Source organism: Argiope bruennichi, chromosome 3 (assembly GCF_947563725.1).
Source record: "Argiope bruennichi chromosome 3, qqArgBrue1.1, whole genome shotgun sequence".
Lineage (NCBI taxonomy): Eukaryota > Metazoa > Arthropoda > Arachnida > Araneae > Araneidae > Argiope > Argiope bruennichi.
In genome coordinates this window covers 16,044,172-16,067,208 of record NC_079153.1, presented here as the reverse complement: position 1 = coordinate 16,067,208, position 23,037 = coordinate 16,044,172, and the positions used below count along the sequence as shown (strand labels likewise).

The following is a 23,037-nucleotide window of genomic DNA, read 5'->3' as shown; positions in this document are numbered from 1 at the left end:
CACTTTTTTTATTATTGAAATGTTTGATAATATTTTGAGATTAACAAAAGTAGAATATCTGGGTTCTATTTTATGATATTAAATAAGATATACTTTTCGTGCCTCCCCTGAAAGCTTTTCTGCCACTTGAACTATCCATATAAGCAATCAATACACAATTTTGAGTTCAAATAATAAAGTATGGTAAGAAACGATATGACACTCACATACATGCTGAGAAAATTAGCGAAGAAGTATCAAATCAAGGAAATTAAGATCAAAGAATTCCGCCTTTTCGTATCTTACCCCTTAGCGAGGTAGAATCATTGAAAAGTGGCAGTCTTGGAATACTGAAACGAACAGTAACAGTGATAAAAGAATAACCTATGTTTAACCACAACATACAATTGACAGATGCAAGAAGATCGCATTTTTTTTTTATTTTGTCCCGGATATTAGTTTAGAATCCAATCTGGCTGAAATTATAAACATTTCTGTAAAAAAATAAGAAAAATTGAATCACTATTTATATACGACTCTTTTATATAAATCGAAATAACTTTGCAACGAGCTACTATGTATATGAAACAGTAAAGGTTAAGTATATTTGCAATCTACCATTTATATGCAGCAATATTAAAACTAAGTTTGCAAATTATATGCACTAACTGAGATACCCTTTTCTATTTTACTTTTGGAATGAGGAATACAGGAGATATTTATTCCAAAAACATATTCCTTTCATTTATTACAATATATAGAGGTTAAAACCACTATTCATTCACCTGGCAGCAATTCCATCCAAATTCTTGTTCATTCTTAAAGAAGAATTTTAAAATAAAATTATATAATTAATACATCCAATTTTGCCAAGGATTTCGCTTCCATTAAAATTTTTATAACTTAAATTATAATGTAACTAATCATTTGGTTATTTAAACGTTAAAAATTAAAAAAAAATGATATGAAAATGATTTTTAAAAAATGAACTATCTTGCTTTGGTAAACACAAAAATAGCATCTCGTTTAGCTTACTGGTTTTCATCAAGCTTAAACTTTTACTTAATGTAAGAACATTGACCAAATAACACTTTTGTTCTTGGCATTCATAGTATTTCCGTACAAAATAATGATTAAGGATATCCTGAAATTTTATGGAAAAATGTAAACATTTTATCCAGAACATGAACATCTAATAAATATATTTAGTCTTCAATTCTATAGGACATATTTTCATATTGATTTAACGCTCCAGCGATCGATAAGTAATAAAAAAATGGAAAAAATATATAATATGCTTCAATATATAATAATGTTCTATCACATTAAAAGATACTTAGGGGTATCTATGAAAAACAAAAATATGATCTCTTTCATAACATTCTTTGATATATGAAACAATATATGAAATGTATCTAAAAAACCAAAATAATGCAATAGATACGAAGAAAAATAGAAACGACGATAATAGCATCTTTAGGACATACTCTTCATTTGTCTTTTTAGATCGTATTACTATCAGCAATATTAGTCTGTTGCTCCCTCATAAATGCGAGACATGAGCAGTAATGACTTTTATACAGCACCCTTCTGTTTGCCTCAGTCAGGTACAGAAATATCTACAGCAATTAATCAGTCTAGGCATCCAAAGCGACAGGAAAAAATGAATGGACTGCTATCATATAAATGGCATCTAAGCAGGTATTTCTTATCTAGTCTTCCACTGAATTTTTTCTCTATTAAGTAGTCTAGACTCTATATAAGAAAAGCATAACTTAATGCACCAAAAATAACAATTTTTTTGAATAAAAAACAAAGAAAAAAATTATATATTTTGATAATCAATGTAGTTTTTATTTAAAGTGACAGAATTAAAAGAATTTTCAAATGTTTTGATGATTTATTAAAAAAAGAAGTAGCTATATTGCTTTTTAGATGCAAACGCTCTGAAGTTTATATAGCAAAGTAAAAAAGTATCATCAGAAATATTTGTATTAATATTACATGAAATATATCGAAACAGCTATTTACTACTTAATATCTTCATCACGTCTTTTACAAAACTATTTCTTTGATTGGATTATTTTCTGTCTGACACAACATTTTCAAAAAACATAAGGATCTGAATGTCTAGACATAAGTGGAATGTTTAAATGTTAAATTACTAAAAAGAATTCACAATATTCTTTTATATTTTTAGAAATTCTTTTGAAGATGTCTTTCAAAGGGATTTATAATATCTTGAGATTAAAATAAGCTCCGAATTCCGTTTTGGTGTAAATTTTGCAAATTATGTTACAAAATAAATCTTCTTGTTCAGTTAGTTCTTTGGATTAAATTTTAAACTAAGGTTAATAATGCTATATACATTATAATGGAAATCTTTTGAAACTATTTAAATAAAATATATTTTTCGAATTCATATTCAGAACACAAAAATGTACAATCGGTTTCTTAAAATTAATTATATTTTCGATATTTAATCTAGCTTTTTAAAGTAAAATTGTAATATTATTAGGAAAGATAAATGAGGAGATATTTCTACGCATTTAATATCATGCTATTTATTTTAAAATGTAATCAATAATTAATTTGAAAGAACCCAAATCGCAATTTTAAAAAAATACTTGATTCTTTAGCTTTGAAGATTTGTTTTATTACATTGTATCATTTGAAAAATGAATTTAGAAAATCTGAAATTTCTGAATTCGATCTTAAAAGATCTAATATTTCAAACATGTAAAGAAAAAAATCGAAACCCCAGAAAAATTTGTTATGCCGATAACGTATCATCAAATTGAAAAAGAACAGAAGATTTAACTCTTCCAAAGTCAACACATATTTTAAATTATGATACAATTTTTAATGCTTTGTAGTTTTAGCCTTCTTAGAAAATTATTAGAAATGGCTTATATTTAAACAGATTTCTCTAAACATTGCTATTTGCATCACAATAACCAAAACTAAATAATCAGATTTTTAATATTTTCTAAGCTTTATGAAACTGAATGTTGTTAAATAAAATATTGAACATTACAGTTTATTCATGTTTTATTTTAATTATAAATTTCAGTATTTATTACTTTGATTAAAATATCTGTAATTTTATTATTTTATTTATTTATTCTATTCCTTCTCTTATTTTCTTTCAAAACTTTTTTTTGTCTTTAAAAAAAAAAAAAAACGTTGAATAAATTTTTTCATTGATTATTCCTAGATGAATTTCTATTGTTGTAAGACAAGAGAATTGTTTAATGAAGTGATAATGATGATAATGATTATAAAATTCAGTAATAATGCGCGTAATAGTTCCACTTTATACTCTTTCATATATATATATTGACGTGCAATCGGCAATGGACATCGCCTGAAGTATATATATGTTGTTTTTAATGATTAGCGTGAAAATGGGATTTTCAAGTATCTTCATCGTATTTTTAATTAAAAGAGGATAATATTTATCTTCCATATATTTATTTTGTTTCTAGACCTAATCTAAACTAATTTAAAAATCTCAAATATGCAATAAATAAATAAATTATTTTATAAATTCAATTATTATCATATTCCGCAGTGTTTTCATATTCCTTAGATTGTGAAGAATAATGGTATTTTTTTTTATTTTCTTATATACAAAATATAAAGAAGATATTATAATTGACAAAACTTCGAAGATATTTTGATAATCTCTATACTTTAGACCTACCTCTATGAGCTCGACTTTTTTTTCTTTTTTGGGGAAATGTCTATCCATCAATTTGTGATAGATGGATAGACTCAAAATAGAAGATAACTCAAGATAGAAGATAACTATCTTGAGTTATCTTCTATCTATAAGCTATATCTTCTAAAAAGCTATAAGCTATATTGATAAAGATTTTAATGAAGATATAAGCTATATTGATAATGATGAAATTGATAATGATCTTTGTATCAATTTGTAGAAATCTATAAAATTTTAATCAAATTGTACTTATAAAAATGTCTATCGGTCAACTGCTCGAATATATGTTAACACGATAAATGCAAAACGAAGAAAGTTGTATGGATAAAACTCGGTACACAGATTTAACATCTATATTGTAGAAATCTATCATAATGTAAGTCAAATCTAAGGAGGCATTGAAGGTCTGCCAATCTGTATTTTAAGAAACATGCAAATGTGATAACTCAAAAACACAATGACTTAGATCTATCACATTTGGCAACTTATTTTGTTATTTCAATCGCAGTTTTACGTCACATTTTGGTTTCAATCGACTGGGAAGAAAAACGGGTTTAAAACGCAAGTTTATATTTATTATACAGTATGCGAGAGCGTTTTGGAGGGACCAACCCCTCTGTTTGCATTCTAACAATTATTCCACCATCTAATATCCCATAGAAATTTAAATTTATTAATTTATTCGCAAACTATGTCCTACAATTTTTCAGTTAAAGAAAGAAACAGAAATATAAGGACATGTAAAAGAAAAAAAAAATCCTACTTACATTGCACTCTGAGATATACATGATTGCTTTCCCCTTGTCCTTCGCTGTTCGTTCCTGTACAGCTGTACCTTCCTCTGTTTCTTCTTTGGACTTTCTGCAGAACCAGCGACTGATTGCTGACAATGACCCCAGCCGAAATATTGGTGACCAGTTCCTGTCCTTCGAACCGCCAGCCAGTTTCATGCACCCATGGAGAAGCTTTGATATTGCATTCGAAATAAACATCATTACCTTCCAGAATATTCGAGTGTCGCAACTTGCTTCCCAAACGGAGATTCAGTTGAGGGACGACTGCAAAGAAAATTACAAAATAAAGAACGCATGAAATAAAACAATAGGAATATTTATTTACCATGTTAATAATGGTAAATGTGCCTGTTTTGGAGAATGTGATTTATCTGGAGATTATGTGATTATTTATAATATATAATGGTGATTTTGTGTAATCATTTGCGTAAATATTACACAATATTTTATTATACTATGCTAATTGATCGATTGTCCTTGAACCTTAGTCACAAGTAATCCCTCACAACGGAAGAGTTTATCAGATCATTCAATCCTTCATTTTGTTAATTATTTAAATTAGTTTAATTATTCACATTAAACCAATAAGAAGATCAGGTCTTTGCTATTATTCAAAATTGTCAGCATTAAATCTTGAAAATTTAATAAAAATAGAAACCATTTAACAAAAAAATTGGTTTTACTATAAATGTAAAATTTTGAATTTTAAGATAGCATAAAAATATTTTTTTTGTGCAAAAAAAAAAAAACCTGCAAAATTTTAACTAATTTTTTTAATTAATTGAATACCTAATTAACACTTGCACTTTGAAATGTAGAAATAATTCTTTCCTTCACCTAAATAATTAGTGATTGAAGTCTTAAAGAATAAGATGAAATCGGCTTAGTCGTATAAAAGAGATGTATGTAGCACTTACAAAGCCACAATGACTTTATGACTTTTACTTATATTAATAATTACACTAATTGGAATGTAATGCAATCTTTAACACAGTATAGTCATCTTCATAGCCCTTGCACTATAAAGCCGGAAACAATCGGAACGATTATTTTCAAAAAGAAAAATGAATCGATTGAATTTAAAGATAGAAAGACGCAAATTTAGTAGCGGTATAATTGAAAAGAAAATGGATTGATGAAGTGTGTTCATTTTTATTTCCAGTGTTTAATGTTCCGATTATTTCCAAAAAAAACGAAACAATTGTGAAAATAATGTTTGGAAAACGATTAAAGACTGAAGAAAAGGAATTCAACCTATTTCCTCAAAGCCGTTTAATAAACCAAAAACTCTACTAAGAATTTAATCTTTAATCTGGAAAAATAGTTGCATCTTTAAAGTAAAATGAAGCATTTTTTTATTGTTAGTCTTTTAGTTGTCAACACATTATTTTGATTCGTACAACTGAGCTTCAAAATCATTGGAACAAATTCAAAATTAAATTAATTCTATGTTTGTACGAATAAAGAATCAAAATAAATAATTAAACTGCTCATTTTCTTTTTCATACTTTTGAAAATTTTCTAAATATAGAAAAAAAGAAATCATTTTGAAAAATAAACTTTCATTTCGGAATTCACAATAAAAATAATCCTCTAAGAGTTCTGGTCTTTTGTATTATTCTTAATCCCTATATATACAGCAATTATGAATAATGGAAAAGAATAAAATACTGTTCGTTCTAGCTTAGCAATTTGTAATGATGAACAACGTCGGCATGTCATTAAGTACTTGAAATTAGAACACGATGGATTATTCACTCCCATTGTCGAAGTCTCCACATATTACAAATTCAGCAACTGAAAATGTCATTTCTCGTTGTTTATAAAATGTGCAAAAATATTAAATCTAATTTAACTATAAATCCAAAACTGTATAAAATGTAAACTGTATGCATGCAAATAATAATATGTGCATGTATAAGAGAGAGGTTTTTTAGGTTTTAGTTATATTTAAGTCCCGTTTGAAGCAACACTAGGGCTACTTTGGGACGGGCCTCGTAATTTTGAACCGTGGTCAGATGACGAGGACAACACCTCAGCTGGCATCTCCCTCTACACACCACACCAGCGGGAGGACGTTTGGTCATGACGGATTTAACGTGCAACAGACCCCCTTACACGACGGTTCTTCGGTGGAATCGGGGCACGAACCTGAAACCTTCCGGTTCCGATGCCGAGACCTTACCACCAGGCCACCGCGGCCTCACATAAGAGAGAGAGTTCGATTTAAGCAAAACCCAAGCTCAACTAAGGAGTCTGATAAATTACTCCTGAGGTTCCATCTTTAAACTTTTCTGTGCGTTGCGCACTAATTATAATAGAACCCTTGATGCAAGAGGCAAATGGCTCATATTCCTAACTAATCTTTCACAGATGTAGACACCGCTTTTCTCTTCTGTCCTCTATCGGTGAGAATTAACTAATATGGTAGCAATCCCCTCCCCCAGGAAAGAAAGGAAGTTACTAAATTTCCTTTCTTTTCCGTTCTCGTAAAAGGATGAAATTTCGTTATATGCATATTTCTAATAAGATTATTTTAACCTTTTTAAAAAGTATTTCTGTTTCAAAGGCACTTTCTGCTGGAGTAGTTGACTTTGTCTTATAATAAATATACAATGTAATAATAGACGTCCTTAACCCTGTTAATTTCCTTTTGTGTTTAATAAATAATATTTTATTAAAAAGCTTTCCCTTTACTTGAACTGATTGTTAGACACTCTTCAAAACCCTTAGACACCTACTCAATTTAATTTAAGTTGCATTTCGTCAGTCGGATATGTTTTTAATGTCAAGACAAATTTTATACACACATATACACACTCTCACATAAGCGCACCTTCACACGCATATATACAAGGTTTCAAAAGTCCGTAAACATTTGAAAATTCAGTGATTTAAATAATAATATTGGTAAAAAAAGGTATAAACTGACACACATACTTGAAATGACATGGAGTTTACTGAAACTAAAAAAAAAGTGTAGAAAACAGCGAATTGATGGCTCTTCATATAATAACAAAAGCAAAATTCGGTATAATAACTCATTTTTAGCAAAGACTATGTTCTTTATAAAAAATGTTCACCCTGCCGACAGTCATTCGCCAACAATACTTGTAGTCATAAAATAATGGTATGAACAGCACTGTACAGTATATCTGTAGATGTAGTGAGAAATTGTCGTCGGATGTTGTCTTTTAGCATTCCTAATGAGGTCGGACGATCGCGAGAGCCTTGCGACTTCAGGTAACCTCATAACCAATGTCATACAATGGGGTCCCCATTGTGGGATTTCTGGTAACCCGAATTCTGCAGTTATGAGATTTGATAGACCTTCGGAGTGTTAATTGGGTTTCGTCGGTCCACAACGTGTTTGACACCCAATCTTCATTTTCTTCCCTTTTTTGCACTCTTTTTTATTTCAATAAGACCCCATACCATATAAAGCACATGTGTCAGTTTTTACCTCTCTACTTACATTATTCTGTGAATTATTGAATTTTCAAATATTAATGGACTTTTTATTCATCCGATATTATAATGAATATAAAACCTGAGTTATGATTTTTGCGAATTTCGGGCTTAGAAGAAATGTATTCAGTAAATTCTTAAATTTCAATACAATTGTTAGAACCAAATAAAAATTATTTCCATTCTTTAGAATTGTAAAATATTCTGACATTTGAGACCAAAGAATCTCCTCGACTTTTGATTCTAAGCTTCACATTCGATCCCATTTTCCATTTTCAGCTTTTGAATTGACAATGTAGCAATTTATTTTCTTTACTTTTGATTCTTTCCCGGATTTAAATTTTTCAGAAGTATTCTGGAATAAAATTTTATTCTTATATTTAATGGATTGCCGATCTCATGACTACATTCTGAATTTAAATTTTTCGGATGGGAAAAAATAAATTGAAAAAAAAAGTAACACAAAAATGATTGTCATATCATTGAATACATGGCACTGTTTTGCAAAAATATTAATATAAATTTAGAAATACTTATATCTATCTTTTATTTAATAAAATCCAAAATAATATGATAAAAAATATTGAGGTATCTGAAGAATAAAAAAAAAAATCAACTCATTTTATGATGAGAGTGATTAATTTTAAAAACTTCATTGATATTACGATACATAAAGATTTCTTAATTTATTTTTTTTAAAAATAAGAACATGTGTTAAAATAATGATGTATAGGGTGGTTATGAATAAAGTGCAAACATATGACAGCCTAACGAAGCAAAATTATTTGGGGTACATTGAAGAAATTCGGTATCTGAAATATTTACAACATGGGAAAATGAATAAAATAATATTTTTTTTTCGAGCGGGCAAAGCGTTTTTTATTGATATTACTTAAATATTACTTTTATTAAAATTATAACATATTTTTCTTAGTTAAAAAATATGAACTGAAATATTATAATACATGTTCAATATATGAACCTTCAAGTCCAATCAAATACTGCAGACGCACGACAACATGATGCACTTAATGCTTCCTGATGAATTTCTACACGTCTAGTAATGCTGATTTTTAAATCAAGAATATGATTATATTTATTTATTTTAAGACGTTTTTAAATTAGACGTCTACAAAAAGTCTGAAGGTTCCAAATCAGGTGAAAAGAGTAGTCAATCATATTCCAAACAAACTAATTATACGATACTCACAGAAAATTTGGCGAAGCAATTGTTTAAAAGACCAATCAAACTATAAAAAACTCTGAATCATATTTTTTTTTCCAGAAACAGCATACACAGTTCGGTTTTGAATTGATAAAGCGAAATATGTTTCACGAGGCCTCAAAATCTTTCGATTCGTCGTTTCAAATTTTAGAATGAAAGGAATTGGAAAAATTAATTATTTCTTGCGAATCTCAGAGTTGTTGGATTTTCAACATGTTAATGTAGCGAACATTTTGCGAATGATATTGAAAGGTCTGTGCTACGCTTCTAGCGCTTACCTGTCGCTGATTAATTGAATCTGAATGAATTGCTTTCCTTGCATCTTCCTCAACTATTTGATTCACAGCGATTCGACTTCTAGTTGCAGGAAATCCCCTGAATTTACCAGCAGATTTAAATTTAGCCATTCACAGACGTGATCCCTTTCTGAAACCTCTACTACGACGATGCGTTTTCAAAATAGCGGCATAATTGCTACTATTTCCAAAAATAAAATAAAAAATATTTACTAATAGAAAATCTTCTGTTTTCGACAAAGTCTTGACAACTTTTTACAGATATTCTTATAATTTTTGTAATAAAATGTTTTTAAAATTGAAGTGGTAAGCAGTTCGACACAATTAAGAAAGAAAAAATAATTTAACAAGATACCAGAGCAACAATTGAAAAACATGGAATTAATTTTTTTATTGAGAAATTCATTTTTATTGAGAAATTCAAACAATTTTTTAGAGTCTTACAAATTTTGCACCTTAATTATAAACACGTGTGTTTAAATTGGTTCATATTATAGTTTTGATGGAAAAAATCGTAATCGTGTTCTTAAAAACTTTTATATTTTAAAATATATAAGAAAGGCAAATAAAAATAATTGCAGATACAGCCATTTTCTCATGATAAATTTCATAAAATGGAATCGTTATTATTATTATTTTCCCTTTATATAACTTATCTAAGTTGTCGTATTGTCGCAAATTTGTCCTTTATCGATATTAGAAAATCTTATGACAGTAAAATTTGAAGCCAGAAAAAGTACTTAGCTTGTCAAAAAGCAGTAGCTGAACAATTCATAAAAGCAATTTTTCAGCTTTTCCAGTTTTAAAAGTGCAGTTATAATTTAATTTATCTAAATTTATTACATGATTTCGATTAACCTCTTCGTCGTCCGTAATGCGTCTAGCGCGTTCAATTGAAACCTCTCTCTTACCAGCAGTGCTTGTCCGATTTCTTTCAACGATTGCAGTCGCAACATTTGTGATCGTTTCGTCCGATTTCGGTTTCCGTCCTCTACCAAGCCGAGTTGCGAGAGAATCTTTTTTTTTTTCATAAATTTTTTATCATTGCTTTCACTGCATTGATTGACACAGGTCCTTTGCGTAAATTGTTTCGACTTTTAAATTCGCGAAGAGCGACTCCTGCATTGCATTGATTAAGATAAAAGAGCTTCATAAGTAATGCACGCTGTGCTAAAGTGAGACGCATTTTACAAATCAATTGATACTTGAAATGATTTTCAATGCTTCGCTTCTTTTTTTTAACTCCAAATGCTGGCGCTGGTGTCGACTACGTAATCAGAATTTTGCATTTTGCAATTTTTCTCCGTGTTTTATGCAAAGTTTTAGATGTCTTAAAGTGTAAAGCGCCACATTTCCCCCTATCGGCAACCTTTGGAATTATTTTTTTCGCGGATTCCTTTTTTCTATGTTGTCAATAGTCTCCGTACAAAATTTGGTCGCTTTGCGGCTGATAGTTCAAGCCATAGAGGTCTCTGAGTACTGTCAGTTAAAAAAAAAAAAAAAAAAAAAAAGCCCTGTATATCTTTGAACTATTTTATATAGGATATTTAAATTTCTTATTGTAGGTCTTAACCGTATCCCTAATTATATCAATTGTCTTTAACTTTATTTACTTAATATTTACAATTTTATTAAATAATCATACAGTTTAGCATAACTAAGCTGATGTTTGCAGTCATAAATATGACATTGATCTCCTATTGAAATCACATACCGATATTTATTTTTTTCATGACAAGATTCAGTTTAATAACTTTTTATTAAAGACATCGCGATTCATTTCCAATGCGAGCAAGCCCATCTACCACATCTTATGTCATTCCCACATCATATTTTACTCGCGTAAATCTTCAAAAAGATTATAGCGCAAAATGAAAGTGTCTTCAAATGGATTATTCAACAGAAAAGATCCTTTGAAAACTCCAGCACTTCTTGAGATATTTTCATTCAAACTCCGGAAATACCAATTTTAATCTCCTCGGATTAAAGTTCTCCAAGGATATTCCGTGTTTTCTCAGCTTTTGTGGTTTCCGATCTTCTTAAGAAAGAATTTTCGTCTTTATTCAAACGTATTTCCTCAGAATAGAATCTTGAATATTCCGTACATTCCTGTGAAATTTCAAATATTTTTTTTTTCGTTCAAATGTAGTTGGAAATTGATTTTTAATACATGAAAGCGGTGTTATTTACCAAATATTTATTATTTATATATATATATATATTTTTTTTATTTCGGGTAATATATACATATTTAACAAAAAAATATTTTTTTGAACTTTTAATAATAATTTCACAATAAACGGAAACGAATTGAAACGAATTTTACGAAACGAACGAAACTGAAACGAATTTTACTAATTCACACTTTTTTAAGCTACATAAGAAAATATATAGTAAATATTTTATAATGGATATGCATCTGAATATTTAAATGTAAAAGCCATCATGGAAATGAATGAAAATATAAACAAAAGCAAGAAAAAATATATTAAATATAAGAAGGCCGAAAACTCTTTAAAATTTTAACCTCTTTTCAATTAAATATATTAAAATTTCGGACAAACTAGGATAAAACGCTAACCCTAATAAGGAATGTTTATTCGATTGCAAATTCGACATTTGACGTTAATAGAGTTAAAGTTTCCTTTATGAAGAATATAGGCACTATACCATCTAAATTTTATAACAATTGTTAAGTGTTGAGTAAATTAAAATTATTTCCTAGATTTTATTACTTTTTAAGTGATAATTTACTGAAGGAGCATTTACAAATATCCTCAAACGTTGGCTCATCTATATGTTAAATTAGACGGATTTTAATAATTGTTGATAATTTTAATAATTGTTGATAATTTTAATAATTGTTGATAATTTTAATAATTGTTGATAATTTTAATAATTGTTGATAATTTTAATAATTGTTGATAATGATTTGGGAAACCATTAGATATAAAATTTTATTATTATGTATGATATTCAAAATTATGTGAAAAAGTGGATAAATTATCACTATGAACTATAAATTCATGACATTTAATCGTTACGCATTAATATCCAATTAGAGGTGTATTTTGGAAAATTAAAAATCAATTACTATAGTAGGTTATAATTATTATTATTTGTATATTAGTACTTATGAGCAATTTCCGTAATTCGAAGATGATTTGCAATTTCCCCTTGCATCTTACATGCCTTTTATGAGATAGACATGTCAAGAACAAATGAGGCATTTCAATATCAGACAAAAAAGAACAAGTAAGATAAAATCAATGATGCATGATATTTTGTGGATAAATCATACATTCCATTTTTCCTTAGTCATCTCATACAAAGGGTGTGCCAAAGTCAACGCAAGATTCTTATTTGCCATTATTCGGGCAAAAAATTTTTGGCACCCGTATTAAAAAACTATTTGACAGTTGATTGTTTAGGGTCAATAAAAATGAAGCGTTATATGATAGAACAACGCTTTAACGCAAGATTTGAATTAAACAAAAAACTTTTTTTAATTTGTTATATCTTTATTGAATCGTAAAGTACACAGGATAGGGTTATGTATTTAATAATACATAGGGCAAATGGCCACCACCTGCTTTGCTGGCACTCTTTTTTCGAAATTATCCATGACCATTTTGCATAAATATGACTGAATTTCGTTGATGCAGCTTTGGATTTCTTCCTTCAATGCACGCGTGCTTGTGAACTTGTTGGCATAGACCTTTGATTTCAAATTACTCCATAAAAATAAATCCAGTGGTATTAAATCGCATCATTCAGGGAGCTAATTCTCAAATTTTCGAACTGTGACCGCTAGACTTTCATTAGTTTTGAAATATTGTTCAACAATGAAAACGTGTTGTCCTATTGTGTAACTCTCTATTTTTACTAACCCTAAACTATCAGCTGTCAAATGTTTTTAAATAGGGTTTCCAACACTTTACTGCACCAATGGTGGGGATTTCACATCTTGTGTTAACACGTTGCTCAATCGTGTAACGCTCCAGTTTTTCTAACCCTAAACTGTCAGCTGTCAAATTGGGTTTTTCTAATTGGGGTGCCAACAATTCACTGCATGAATATTGACAGATTCAAACCTTGCTTTGATTTGGGGACACGGCTCGAAAAACATTTTCTACTTAATAATACTGAATGAGTTTACATTCAAATTCTGAAACTTCTAAATTTATAAAATCAACCGTATTAGATTTAATTTTAATATATAGAAGATACTGCACACTCGTTCATTGATTCCGTTGCGATATTTAAAGTCTTGTTAATTAAAAACATGAGGAAATAAGCGTATGCCTGCAAAGACAATTTTAATTCTAAGAAACTTCAAGAACAACCCAGCTGGAAGACAATTTTAATTTGACATCCAGCTTGCCGGATTGAATAACAAAACAAAAGACGGCAGGCAGTATTTAAGTCAGTCCCTCAGCCTATTTTCTCCAATTTATTTCCACCTCTCTTAAGGAGGTCGTTAAATGCTCGAAAAGTATTCAAAAAGTTGGGAGGCGAGGCGCAGAAGTGAGGTGGAAAAGCAATTGCATCCGCGAGTCGAGCGGGGGATCATTTGTCAGTAACTTGTAAATGTAAGCTCAACTGATAGCTGGAGTGCTCACTGAACTAAGCTGAAAGGTTTTATTGCTTTCTTAAAGGGAGCATTGGGACACAGCAAAATGTGATTTAGGTGCGGGAGTATATCTCCAGGCTTTTAGTTTACAGTGAAATCCTGAAGTAATGACAGTTCCCCGTTTGGAAGAAATAAAGTAGCTAAAATAAAAGCGAGCTTACAGAAAGAAAAGTTGGAATTGAATGCAACGAAAGAAAAATGTAAGCAACTCCATTCTTTCGTCCCATATGCATTTGAGAGTTGGATATAAAAAAGTCTTAGAGTTTTGCTTTCCAATTTCAGATTTATAATGGGGGTCTGCATTTTGTCAGAAGGAATAAATTGTTCATAATAAGAATAACATCAAATGCAAAGAATTTAAATACTGTAAGAAATATACTATGCTCAGTAACTAAAAAGTCGTCAAGTTATAATCATTAGAATACATCATAAACATTACGTTTTCTTTATGAACGATATAAATTAATGCTTTTCGCAATAAACTGCAATATACATAAAGTGATACCACATAAATTATTCAAAACTATTGAACTGCTTAATATATATATATATATATATATATATATATATATATATATATATATATATATATATATATATATATATATATATATATTAAAATTCAATTTAAATACTAATTAATTTCCTAATTTCCATATTTCCATCTTAATTTAACCTATATTAACGTAATTCTGTAATGTTTTCTTATCTCTTCTTCCAATTCCACCTTTTATTTAAATTATCACACGATCTTTGTAAAACTGCTTTAGTCTGCTCATTCACAAGCTGCGAGTGAAGGAATAAAAATTTGTCAAGCTAAGCGAATTCTTTTCAAAGATAACTATAATTCCTTTACCTAAATCAACATGTGTAAAGAAATCCCTATCAGAATCTCATAGTATATAGTAAACTAGGAAAATATTTCTCTAGCTCTTTCGAGCTTCTGCTCAGGTATCGCTGGTGAATGGACATCAGTTTTGTCCGCTCTTCTTGTACATAAATTATGCCTCCCGGGATGGATTAAAAGCGAAGTTAAAAAATTCATAATATCTTCGTTCTCTTCGGCAACGAAACTGCTCAAAGATATATGTTAATAAATTTGCTTAGTAAATATATTTCAATTTATAAACATAAATAGATATATTTATATTTTGATTTTGCTTTATATTCTTTAGAATATAAAACAATAGAGCCATTTCTAAATATATATAAACTATTTTCTCAATACATATTTATTTTGCTTTATATTCTCTGCAATAAAAGTAGAATTTAGAGACAGACATTTATTGTAGAATTTCTCTACAATAAAAGTAGAAGTAGAATTATTAGCAATAAAGATAATTAATTAGTAGTCAATTCATTTCTTTATGATGATTTATACCATTAAAACATAGTATTATTACACAACACTAAGTGTTAGCAGCATGGCTAATTTGCTGCTAGTGCTAGCATAATTTGCTAACATAGTGTGATTATAGTATAAACTAAACCCTTAAATATTATTTATATATTATAGTAGAATATTCCAGTGATCTATTTATCACACACACACACACACACACACACACACATACACACACACACACACACACACACACACACACACACACACACACACACACACACACACACACACACACATATTCCTCTAAACATCAATATGCAAATGAAACCCTTTATTTGAAAAATGCTTCGTAGATGACATGATAAAAATCTGGTTAAAAGTTTGAGGGGGATAAATTAGTTGTAAACATGACCAATTGTATATAACTAATGTGACTAATATATGTGATAATAGACGCTTCATAAATGTTTAAAAAAAATCTTTCCAAATATTCGAGAAGAATTTGTTGCTGACAGTTATGTTGGTTTAAAAATTAGAAATTCCCCCTCATGTTTTTGAACAGTAAACTTTAAAGGCCTGTCTTGCTCATTCTAGATAAACAGGTACCTTACCGGTTTATTAAACGTCAATATAATTTTTTGAGCCATTTAGAAGTGGACGAGGTCTCCTTCAATAATTGAAATTTCCTAGAGCAACTAAAGCGGAATTAACGTTTAGATAAAAACAGTATAATAAATAAATAAATGAAATAATAATTTTAAAAAAACGGTCTTGAAAATGAAGCCTTTCAGATTCTTTGCTGAATATAGTTGAGAATACACTTATTTTAATTAAAAAATAAGTACAATGGATATAAGAGCTCCTTAATTGCTTGTAGGTTGTCTAATAATTACTGCACCACTTTGAAAGAAATTGTTTATATATATATTATGTGTTTCGCCGTAATTCTGTCTGGTGGAAGAGAACATTTTTTATTCGCTGGATATCTTTCAACTCCTTTTAATAAAAATTATCCGCATAATCAACACTTTTCTGATAAATGGTTACTGCTCTAATCCATTCTAAGAAGTTACAGAACGATACAGATTGCACATAATGAAAAATTAAATTAATAACGGCGACTTCCGGAACCTTTTCAGCTTCACACTTTTGAAACGAAACATGAAACTTTGACATTCTGATACAAAGTTACACTTATTTCTGTTAGAAATTTTAAAATGCTTCGAAGGAAAATTCAGAAATTGTGAATTACTTGAGTAATAGTAATTAATTTTAAAATTCAAAATACCAATTATTCCACGGTTAATTTTTTAGTCTGGACCAAACTCACGCTCACATAATTATATGCATTTAATATTTCCCCTGGGCCGTAAAATATTCTCACAGGCAAGTAAGTGTAATTTTTACTAACTAATTATTTATATGATTACGCACTACTTTTATTAAATGCATGCTTGAAATAATTAAGTAATTTTGCATTAAAATTCCAAAGAAATTATATTAAATTCTGTTAAGAATGTTGCCAGACTCATGTGTGTAGAAATTGGAATAATCCCATTGTATTGCGTTTCTTAAAACTGTAACATATTTCGGCTCATTTTGTTATATGCATATAGTAAGTTCTAGATTTTGCATTTAAATACAGTAATGTTTAACATGCCTTTCCTCTGGAGATTTTTTTTAATTATTTCATTCAAATTTCTAGTTATAATGTTAAAATACAAATATTCTTAAAGCTATGCAAAAAATACGACTTTGTAAGTGATTAGCAATATGCACAGATCGAAACGGTTCATCTCAAATTGTATGCACATTTTTGTACATATACATACAATTTGAAATATTCTGAAAAAGGAAATACAATGCGCATTTATTCTTTTGAGAATAACTTTGAAATATAAGGTATAGATACTAATATACATATGTACATATAGACAGAGTGACTTTTAAAACAAAGGCAAAATTTACAAATGAATGTCACAGATGATTTGTTAGTCTGAAACATCCTATTACTATAAAATATATTATATTTGCTGAAACAACATGGTACATCAAAGAGAATGACATCAAAGGAGTTTTCTCGATATTTTAAATGACGCTGAAGATGTTTACAATTTGGAGCCAGACATGCCCAAATAAAAATACGAAAGCATTGTTACTGCTTAAAAATAAGACTGCCCTTTGGCATTTTCAGATGAATAAATTATTTCATAATTAACTAAATTTTGTTTCATATATTCCAGTTCTAATAAAATGCATTTATGAAGAAAATAACAGCTCGCAGAAATACTAATGTAATTTAGAAATGAATTTTAAGCCACATTACTTTTTAATTATTAGAAATGAATATGTTTAATCAATCATTTTTATATAATATGAGATATTAAAATTTTCTTCTTTAAGTATATCAAAGCATTAAATGTGGTATTTTTTTAACATAGTATTTTAGGATTTAATAAAGAATTACGTAATTTATTTCAATCATATTTGAATAATACATAAAGAAATAGTTTCAAATAAACTAGCATGATAGTTTATAATAAGTAATTTCTCAAAACATCTCATTCATTAAATAAATTATTTATTGCTGTATGTGGAATTATAGTATATTTCCAAGTATATCTAAATATAAAATTCAATTTTCAGTTAATTTATTTCAATTTTTGTAATTACTAATTTTTTGGAAATACATTTTAAATAATAGAATATGTTATTTTCCTCTTCATGTTTACTCCGAATATTTCAATTTTTTTTGATAAAGATGTCCCAAAATTAACACAAGATTTGAATTTGTCATTATTGGTGCAGTTAAGTGCTGATAATCGTATTAAGAAAACGATTTCAGAGCTGATAATTTAGGGTTAGTAGAAATGGAGCGTTATATGATAGAACAGCGTGTTTCACAATATTTCAAAATTAATGAAATCATGGCTGCCACAAATTTTTAGAATTTGCCCCCTAGATCGTGTGATTAACACCATTAGATTCCTTTTTTTTACTGTTGTTTGAAATCAAAGGTCGATGTCAATAAGCCCTCAAGGATGCGTGTATTGAGGAAGTCAATCATCTAACTCTCCGACCCGCCACGAAGGCACACGGATTTAAACCATAAAAACTGAATGACCGAACCGCCGCAACAGCAACATTGGCGGGAACTGTGGTTGAGTCCTAAGGGCCGTCACTGGCCACGGTACAACCCTCCCCGAAGGAAGTACGTCCCGTCATCGATGGGAGGAGTCAGATCCCCCACCTGTTAGTGTACCCTCCAGGATGGCGAAATCCAACCACCATGTCGGAAGCATCTCATCCTCATTTCGAGGTGCCCCCCTCAGGGGCTCGTGTATTGAGGAAGGAAATTCAAAGTTGCATCAACACAATTCATCCACATTTATACAAAATGGTCATGGAAAATTTCGAAAAAGAGTTCATATATGGTAGCAAAGCCGAGAAGGCCATTAGATTTATGTGATAGTCCATGCATAACTCCATCCTGTGTGCTTAATGTCTGAATAAAAATATAGCAATTTAAATAACAAAAACAGTGCTTTTTTCATTTATTTATTTCAAATCTTTCGTTAAGACGTTGTTCTATTGTGTAACACTGCATTTTTACTAATCCTAATCTATCAGCAGTCAAATGGTTTTCTTAATGGGATGCCAACACTTTATTGAGCGATTCTTGGCAAATTCAAATGTTGCGTTAATTTTGGGACATCTTTTATATCATGATATAAAATACAATATTTCTTAATATATTGTGTTTTTTTTCAAAGAACGATAATAATGTCGTCCAGATTAAATATACTTTGAATAAAAGAAAGAGAACTGATTAATTCTTCAAACAACTTTGGCTTCCTCCTTATCTTAAAAGTTTCATAGGAAATTTTGATTCAAATCGAATTAACAAGTTTAAAAACGAATTTCTTGCCATAGCTATTAACCGAATAACTTTCAGAGAACTTTTTTAAAAATAGTTTTATAACTAACCAAATGAAATTCTAGTTACCATTATATCTTTTCTTTTTTTAAGACAGTGCTGCAAGATAATCCGTTAGGAATGTTCTCCATTATGTCTTTGTCCTCATTATACTAATTACCATCTTGGTTACTGCAGTTGACAACAGAGACATAACTCAGTCGGTTTACGAATTAATAGCTCGTTTCGCAAACGGTGAAAAAAAATTAAACTCGTCTTTGTATCCGAAGCTCTCTGAATGAAGTTGTTACAAACTAAGGCACCCAAGTATTGTTATTTGTGTCAGACTGATGATGAAACACCAGACAAGCTGCCCACCTATTATGGATCGGACATTGTTTTGCCTTTGAGTGACAATCATGCTTACTATGCAATTCTGCGAATCATTAGCTGGGCATGTTATTATCTGAATAATTGAGAAGTTAGGGCTGTAAAAGGGGTGGGACAGCACGCATCCTTTTTCGGAAAAATTGCACTTGGCGTGATTATTCAGAACAGACTGTGCCGTAGTTTAACGATATCAGTTCAAATTCTAACCTACTCTTACTGGTGGGAAGATTTATATTATTTATCTGTTGCGATTCAACATAAAATAAATTTTATTTTAACTTATAATAAACGAAGAAAATTAATATTCATAAATAAAATAGAAAGAAAATGTACAGGTTGTTCATTAATTATTGTCGGGGTTTCCGTATCTCATAACTTTCGGATAAAAAATATTACGCAAAAACCGATTACGTATTCGTAAATTACAAATCAAAGAATTTTATTAATGATATTAAAGTGTAAAGCTTGCACAATTTGCACTTTGTAGGCATTCAGTTGAAGGCGATTATGTATTCGTAAATTACAACTCAAAGAATTATGAATACGTAAATTACAACCCAAAGAATTATGAATACGTAAATTACAACTCAAAGAATTATGAATACGTAAATTACAACTCAAAGAATTATGTATTCGTAAATTATAACTCAAAGAATTATATATTCGTAAATTACAACTCAAAGAATTATGAATACGTAAACTACAACTCAAAGAATTATGTATTCGTAAAGTACAACTCAAAGAATCGCCTTCAGCTGAATACCTACAAAGTGCAAATTGTGCAAGCTTTACACTTTAATATCATTAATAAAATTCTTTGAGTTGTAATTTATGAATACGTAATCGGTTTTTGCGTAATATTTTTTTATTCGAAAGTTATGAGGTACGGAAATCCCGACAATAATTAATGAACACCCTGTATATTAATTCCTTGACCTATGAATTCTCTTTCATATTAAATGACACATTCTATTTGGAACAGTTATCATAATTTTAATTTTACTTATAATATAAAAGCATAGCAAATTTTGAAATGTGTTTAATTGCTTTATATTACTATCTACAGTGATTAAAATTAAATAATTTCATTTTATCATATGATAAATGAAGAAAATTAGTATTAATATTCATGTATAAAATAGAAAAAAAACTATAAGGTTTATTAACTCCTTGACTTATGAATTTACTGAACTGAATAATTAGATTATACATTCTATTTGGGACATTTATTATATTTTAATTTTTGAATAATATAAAAATATTTGAGATATTGAAGTATTTTACTTGATTTTTGCATTTTAAATTACTTAATACTAACATTTTATTGCAGATTTAAAATTAAAAATTGAGTAATTTGATATGTGAGTCTGATTCGTCATTATAAGCGAAGGGGTTAAAATACGGCTTTCATATTTGTCACAATTTGATACTTATTATATATTTTGGAGGGAACCAGGAACAGCTAGATACACATAAGACATTTAATTGATATGAAATATAATCAGCCTTTCTAACTATCCAGATGGTCTACAAAGACGGCTAGTAATAAAATTTTTATTTATTTATTTTTTTGAAGATCAAGTACATTTATTCTTCATATACATAATACTTGATAAACCACAAATTAATAAGCCAAAATATGTTAAGTAAATTCTATAAATGTTTCAAATTACTTAATTTAGAAACCAAAAACATAAAAACTCTTTCTTAAAATTTAATAAATGAAATTCTTATAATAATTCTTATAATTCTTTAATAAATGAAATTATTGGCATTTCCAAAAATACTCTCTGAACAGTAAGTTCCATTGAAATGTAATTTCCAAACTAAAATTCAATATTTAAATTTCTCAATAGCATTTCTTGAAGAAGATATTCAAAACCATTATCTCAATCAGCGACGCTTTGTACGTTTTCATTTTACTTCATTCAAAATCCATATGGATTTCCGTTTAAAATTGATTTAAGAATGACATGCTTTAGAAATGTATTAATACCATTGAAATTGAAAGTTTTATTTTTAATGTCTGCATAAACCATTTTTTTTTAAATTTATCTGTTTAATGCTCAGTAAATAGTGAATAAAAATGTAAAAATTATTTAATTTTTAAAATAACCCTGGAGATTTTCTCTTCGGTGGTTTTGAGTTCTCCGACGGTACAAAATGTAAAGTGTAATAGAGAAAGATTCAGCAAATGGTTCCTTTAGCGGCACATCTTTAGCGGCACATCTTTACTGATGTTTTATATAATGAAAATGCATTTTTGACGGAATGTCTTGATAAAACATCTATACAACAGTATCAGCGAAAATTCTCCACTAACATTTGGACAAGTCTCTCGCCATCACTACCAAATAAAACCTCATTGAATGCTAGAGCGTAACGATAGAAGAAAGCACGGAGTTTTCTTCCTGAAAATTGTGATAAAATTGCTTGAGTAACAAAACACATTCGAAAGCATATATAGATAAATGGTTTGATATAGATTTATATCTATATTTTGGAGCAGCATACTTTTAGATAAACTTGAAGTTATTTGTTCTGCATGAGGACATGGCCTCTGCAACTGGATGACCAATAAGAAATGTGTCCTATCACACCGAGACACAAGGGGATAGTGTGCGAGGTATTTCTCTAGGTGTTTTTACTAATATTTTCCTTTAGGGATTTCGTTGAGCTGTATCAATTATGGAAAGGGAATCTTAGGTATCTTTGCAAGGAAGATCATGGGTGTTAGAGAATTTTTCCTACTCTTACAGTGCTAGAATTACAGACTCAGCAAATTTTAGAGCCAGTGTTAAAAATAATTTTACAAAAAAGAAGGATTTGGAACAGGAAGTAACAGAAAATTCTAGAATAAAGTAATGTGGGTTAATAATAAATAAAAGGAAATTAATTAAGATCTTAATTAGATTATATTTATTATACTATCACAATGGAACAATACAATAGTTTTTCCAAAGTTTAAAAATTCTCTAGGGATTAAGAAATATTTGAGATTTAACTTTTCTAGGACAATGACTGGATGGAAATGTCCTTTGATTTTTTTCCCTGAGTATCTCTCAATTCAAGATATATTAACTCCTTTTATTTGCAACATCTGAATAAAAGTTTCTATTCTTTTTCCGCGTCAAAAGTGGATACTGGAAGATAAAATATTGAAATATTGAACAGGTAAGAATTTTAGGTCCTTTTGTAGAAGAGAGCATTAAAACAATTAAGTCTACAATTTCCTATATATCTTTTTAAGATAGACGATATTATATA

At 29.1% G+C, this 23,037-nt stretch overlaps 1 protein-coding gene across 1 annotated transcript in view; it reads right to left on the bottom strand.

Annotated features, from left to right (window-relative positions):
- Window positions 1–23,037, bottom strand: part of LOC129963412 (hemicentin-1-like) — a 710,215-nt gene that overhangs the window by 197,205 nt on the left and 489,973 nt on the right. Inside the window, exon 6 of the mRNA XM_056077767.1 lies at window positions 4,471–4,761. Within this exon, the coding sequence (XP_055933742.1) occupies window positions 4,471–4,761 (291 nt within the window). The remainder of the gene's footprint in view (window positions 1–4,470; window positions 4,762–23,037) is intronic.